The sequence below is a fragment of the Polypterus senegalus genome, chromosome 12 (assembly GCF_016835505.1).
Source record: "Polypterus senegalus isolate Bchr_013 chromosome 12, ASM1683550v1, whole genome shotgun sequence".
Taxonomy (NCBI): domain Eukaryota; kingdom Metazoa; phylum Chordata; class Cladistia; order Polypteriformes; family Polypteridae; genus Polypterus; species Polypterus senegalus.
The window spans coordinates 2175186-2180945 of NC_053165.1; the positions used below are offsets into that span (position 1 = coordinate 2175186).

The 5760-nt window shown below is 50.4% G+C and overlaps 2 protein-coding genes across 2 annotated transcripts in view; one reads left to right on the forward strand and one right to left on the reverse strand.

Moving 5' to 3' along the window:
* Window positions 1-341: 341 nt before the first annotated feature.
* On the forward strand, window positions 342-1930 carry LOC120540298 (glutathione peroxidase 1-like). The gene is made up of 2 exons (XM_039770934.1): window positions 342-605; window positions 1339-1930. The coding sequence occupies exons 1-2, from the start codon at window positions 378-380 to the stop codon at window positions 1687-1689; spliced, it is 579 nt and encodes a 192-aa protein (XP_039626868.1). The 5' UTR covers window positions 342-377; the 3' UTR covers window positions 1690-1930.
* Window positions 1931-3047: 1117 nt separating this feature from the next.
* usp4 (ubiquitin specific peptidase 4 (proto-oncogene)) overlaps window positions 3048-5760 on the reverse strand; it is a 45556-nt gene continuing 42843 nt past the window's right edge. The window contains exons 21-22 of the mRNA XM_039770933.1: window positions 5663-5751; window positions 3048-5520 (exon numbers count right to left, since the gene is read on the reverse strand). Of these exons, the coding sequence (XP_039626867.1) occupies window positions 5398-5520; window positions 5663-5751 (212 nt within the window). The 3' untranslated portion in view covers window positions 3048-5397. The remainder of the gene's footprint in view (window positions 5521-5662; window positions 5752-5760) is intronic.

Sequence of the window (5760 nt, forward strand, 5' to 3'; positions counted from 1 at the left end):
AGCGCTCGGCCTCGGGGGGGCTGTAATTTAACGCCGCACTCGCCTTCCAGCGTTCTGCGGTAACGAAGCTCTTCATATTAAAATGAGGTTGAAAACTGGAGAGCAAGCTGCCGGGTATTTCATTACAATCAATCCAATTAGACGGTCAAGTCACAGCCTCTCTTAGTTAACGCTAACTGACTGACTGACGCACGCCTTCCAAATGTTGTCAGGCACCGCCCACCTGCGCGCGTCGCGAACGTTCCAAAGGAGAACGAACCAACAAGGAGGCTCGTGAGCGGCGCCTCGGACCCGCCCCTCTGGTAGGCGGGAGAAGACGCGCAGCCTCAGTCTACATAAACAGAGCCGCGCTGCCTCCGCACCCATCAAGCAGGAAAATGGCTGGAAGTACTAAGAGTTTCTACGACTTCGCTACGAAGCAGCTAATCACGGAGGAGCCGCTGCCACTGTCGCAGTTTAAGGGCAAAGTGGTGCTGCTGGAGAATGTCGCGTCTCTCTGAGGCACGACTGTGCGGGACTATACCCAGATGAACGAGCTCCAGAGCCGCTACGGCGACCAGGGCTTGGTGGTCTTGGGCTTCCCCTGCAATCAGTTTGGCCACCAGGTGAGTTCGGCCGCCCCCAGGCTGGCATCCTAACGAGCTTGGGCAGCGTTCACGTGTTCTGAGCATCTTCTGCGGTCTCATTTCCTTCGTGCGTTGGAGATGTCGCTTTTTGTGTTCTTGGCTAATGAGTTCCGTTGTTTGCTCGTCGGGGCGTCCCGCTGCCCGGAGGACCGAGACTTGCGTTCTTTTCTTTCCGTCATTTTGTCCCCAGAACTGACCGGACCGCGTAGACGGCTGGTTGCTCTCCGGGATTTGGGTTCGAGCGCTGGGCTTTTTCTTTTAAGCGGCGTCTTCGTCCTGTTCCGCTCTCCGCGATGGTGCCGCTTGTATTGTCCGCTTCGTCTTTCCAAGGCTTTGACATTTTAAAGGAGGCAGCGGTTCGGGGCCTGTGTGGGTGAAAAGTCCCAAAGACGCGTCAGGCGCAGGAGTGCGAGAAACCGATATGTGGAGAATTTCAAGTTTAACAGGCAGCGGTGTCGGACCGACTATTAGATGGAGACGACTTAATTAGCGAAAATAAGAAACTGAAGGTGAACTTTCATGTAAAACTCACGCCAGCTGCATTCACGTGAACTCTTCGGAGATCTGAGCTGTAATGTCAGGGTTGACCTTAAAACAGACCAGCCAGACGGAGAGGAGGCCAATTCAAAGCAGAAACTCAGGACTTGACTGGCACGGGACTGTTTTTTTAGGTTTCTGGCTAACTGTTGTGTTTTTTTTTTTTTTTTAACAGGAGAATGGCAACAAGGAGGAGATCTTGAACTCGCTCAAGTACGTTCGTCCAGGGGGTGGCTTTGTGCCCAACTTCAGCCTGGCCGAGAAAGTGGAGGTCAATGGCAAGGGTGCACACCCGCTCTTCATCTACTTGAAGGAGATGCTGCCCTTCCCAAGCGATGACCCTCAGTCCCTGATGACCGACCCCAAGTTCATTGTGTGGAGTCCCGTGTGCCGGAATGACATCTCGTGGAACTTTGAAAAGTTTCTCATCGGCCCTGATGGCGTCCCATTTAAGCGCTACAGTCGGAAGTTCCTTACCATCGACATTGAGGAGGACATCAAGAAGCTGCTGAAGCTGGTAAAATAGGCAGGCCGCTGTGTGTGTAGTTGTCATTTTTGTGGTCCAGTTTTATAAAGGTCAATTGTGCCCTCTGGTGCAGGGTGCCACAGTCATTAGTCCTATTACTATGTGAAGGTGCCCTTTGAAACTTCTGAGAAGGGTGCCTGATGTCTGTAAAGGTCTAAGCCACCGTGGAGCTTTGATCCTGTAAGGCACGCTTGCCTCTTTGTATGTCTCTTCATGGACCAATAAAGTCTTCTGCCGAGTGCCTTGGTGTTTGGTGCCCATTTGTACACACACACAGTTGGGGAGCCAGAAGCAGTTATTGGGGTTGCTAAAAATGTTACGCATACTATTCACCTGTGCCAACTGAAAAATAAAATACAAGATGATGCCAGCCTTTGATTCAGAGTTTCGAAGAAAAGGCTGAAACGGTAAAAGCATCAGGATACTGGACAGATGCTGGGTGGTTGAAGACCACAGGACCTGTAAATGGGCACTAAGAGGAGTGCCCATGTGCCCCCACCCCCCCAATATTCCAAAGGTGTCTGATATCCTAATTCAAGGAGCCGAGCCGGCAGACACAGAGTGTAATCCTTTCAACATCAGCACTGACATTTCAAACAGTAATGGCTGCTCTCCACACCCAGAATGCCTCTGCTCATCAAGAAAGGTGGTGGTCTTCAGTTTGGGTCCATCCAAGTAGAATCATCAGGTTAGTGAATGCTACTCGATTGGTTTGGGGGTACAAAACAGACACTGCCTGGCTGGCTTTGTCTCCCCCTAAGGGTGCCATCTTGTAATTAAAGGGCAGAGCCATTCTGACTGCTCTGCCCGTCTGTTAAATAAAAGCCCACGGAAGAGCAGCTGTATGATGGCATCTTTTTACCTTGGCACTTGTGAAAGAAATCAGAACATTGGCTCGGTGACTTGAGTAGCTGAGCGTTGGCTTTGTGTGAAGTTCTGGTCAGTCTGCCTGGCTTTCTCAGTTGGCACATCATGGTCTCAAGCTCCCATTCTGGCACAATCCTGCCTCCATCGTAACTGATGGCTTTGTCCCAAGCTCAGAACCCTCTTCACTTATTGTGGGGTACAACCTGGGCACACAGGGTGCCCCCCCCCCGGGCTCCCACACCAGCCAAGCTAAATGAAGATTTGCCGTGTCAGGCCGAGGTGGGCTTTGCCTTTCAGCACACGGACCGTCAGGCCTGATGAACGGCACCGACTTGACGCGCGCGCCTTCCCTACTTTTGGAGGAAATCGTTTCACTGAAATGGAACAAAGACAAGCCCAAGGTCAAGGTTCGCCATTAACGGGCGTGAGGTGTTTGTTGCCTTTTGATGGTCGTTTGAACAGCAGGAGGCACAAAAACAAAGAGGCACGTGTGAGTTTTAGGATTCAGCTTCATTTTAATTGACCAAGATACTTACAAAGTACTGGCCTGCAAAAAAACAAACAAAAACCAGCCCTGGGCTCCGGGTTCAAAATTCTATGAGACGATCGCCCACCTGCTCGACTATGCTGCCCACTCAGGGCCCCCTGTGACCTTGGCTCGGGTGGCACATGGGGTCTGGGAGGAGAAGAAGAAGAATGTGCTTATACATTCAAGTCCCTAAAACAAAGTTTACATTCATCGTAACTGATCGCTTGTCAAACCTTTAGTGTGCGGACGGGCAATGCCAATCACAGGTTAAACCGGGACTAACCCAGAATTCTCTTGAAGTGACAGTAAGCCTGTAACACCCCTCAAACAGCGTCAAGACCCCCAAAACCCATGCCAGGCTGGAGTTGACGTAAAGCTTTCATTTCAGGGCAGCAAGCCCTTGACCCACAGCTCCAAATCCAGAGGGTGGCAGAAGAGCCATGCCAACGCACGACAAGTGCTAAACCAACACGGACGGACACTTGATGAGAGCAGCAGGCTGGGCCAGTCACTAGAAGGTGACAACGCACTCCTCGGCCGTGTGGCAGAATAAACTGGCGTCTTTTAAGAACGGGCAGAAGGGAACAAACTGATAGAGCCTGCTGTCAGTCTCCAGCGCTCAAAGCACCGTGAGCGGCCCAGTGCTCGCCCGCTCGCTCCATCGCTGCGGCAGGCACCCGTGTCTGTGTTACCAGTCAGGCAGCAGCCACTAAAAGAGCAAACTGTCAAAGAAAAGGCAAAGCAAGAAAACCACGTCATGGAGAGCGGGACTGTCGCTGGAGTGAAGAAAACCCAACTGGCAATACTGTTGTGATGAGGCAGCGAACATCAAGTGGTGCCCTTTTTGGTATTTCAGTTCAATAAAAGGCCTGTCTGTGCAGACGCTGTGATGCTCTAAAGGTCACTTGGCGGTGCTTCTGAAATCTCCTCCAAGTACAAACACTGAATGGCCACCTCGTTTCTTGGCAATTCTGAACCACCCAATACACTCGAGTGTTTGTCACGGTCTGCGCAGGAAGCCACTTGGGCCAAAGAGACGATGGCTTCATCCCCGGGACATTACTGCTGTGTGCGTTGTCCTCCCTTTTTATAGATCAGCAGTGGCAACGAACAATCTCACCATCCCACCACGGCCAAGATAACAGGTCACAAAAAAGTCAGCAAAAATAAAGTGTGCATCAATAGAAACGACTTGTGGGTCAGCAATCATAAGAGCCGACCTAAATAATTTATAAATAGCTAGGATTTGCAAGAGCTTTCCTTTTTAATCGATTCAGTGTGTTTCAAGCAGCTATCTGTGAATTCACCTCCGACCCAACCAAAAAAGCATAAACCCAAACCACAAAGTAATCCACTCGAGCCTCATTCTGAACTTGAACCTCCTCTTCTTGTTGGTTCTTCTGTGGTAGGAAGAAGTTCAGCAGCAGCAGCAGCACCCTTAGCTGGGCACACCGGCAGTTCGCTTTCTGCTCTCCTTCACTGTCCGCCTTTGCCACTTCCAGCCGAGCGACTGCAGAGGAACAATCCTGCGTGCCCACGAAAACACAAACTCCCTCCAAAAGCCTCGGCCGCTCGGAGCCAGCTTGTCCCCTGGGTATCCAGCGCCGTGCCCACGGGAGGCAGACAAGCACAGATTCACAAGGCTTCCTTGAGTACATCTGTAGAAAATGCGGTGCAGTCTCTGTAGTTAAGCAACTCGATTCCATCGCTGGATATACAAAGAGTTATGTACAAGTTTGTGAAAAAAGCACCAATCTTTCTTTTCGTTTATGGTATTTATTCCTGGGAGGCTCCTTAACAGGTGTGATTATCTTGGAGAGCTGCAGTCCCTACTGGGTTTCCATGTAAATTAAATACGCCGAGTCTACACAGAACATCACACATTCAAGTCTAGGTGTTCTGATATCAGAAGGCCAGCCTGATCACACCAGCTAACAAGGTGCTGTTTTCAGGGAGGAAGCCATCTTGAGTAGGCCTTGCACTGGTGCCACTCTGAGCCTTGCCAGCCTCAAGCTGAGCACTTCTGCTTGATTCTTGCATACTAAGACAACTGATAACTAGGAGTTGGACTCGTCTTCGATTCTTTTTCCTTTGTTGGTGGCCGCGAATGACCAGGTTTCACATGCGTCCATCTAAATGGAATACACGATTAAATATACGATTGTCACTTGTATCATTCAACTGGCAAACTCGAGTGCACCTGCATGTCCCGCTATGTCTAATTTAGCACAGAGATCTTTTGATTTGTTATGTACAGAGTGATGAATGGATGCTTGTGTGCCTTTTCGTTTCAATGTCTCCCAGCGCGCGCCTCAGTTTGTGTCCATGCTATCGTCGCCCATCTCTGAAGCTCCACCTGCTGAAAATGATGAGGGAGAAGCCTGAAGACCTTCCTCATCCCGTCTTTGGTAAAACAGGACATAGGCTGCTTTAGTCTGGAAGGGAAAAGAAACAAGCAACACATGAGCGCCACTCTCAGAAATGCATCTTGGCACAGTTGTGCTTCTGAACGGACCCTCGTGCTAAAACCCAAGCACCAAGTCACCACCAGAGCGCGTTGCTCCCTTCGACACTCACCACAATCTGATCCTCTGAGGCAGAAGACACACTGTTGTCATCAAAGTAATACCACTTCCCATCGGCTTTGTTTTTGGCATAGGCAGTGTCTGCGGTCA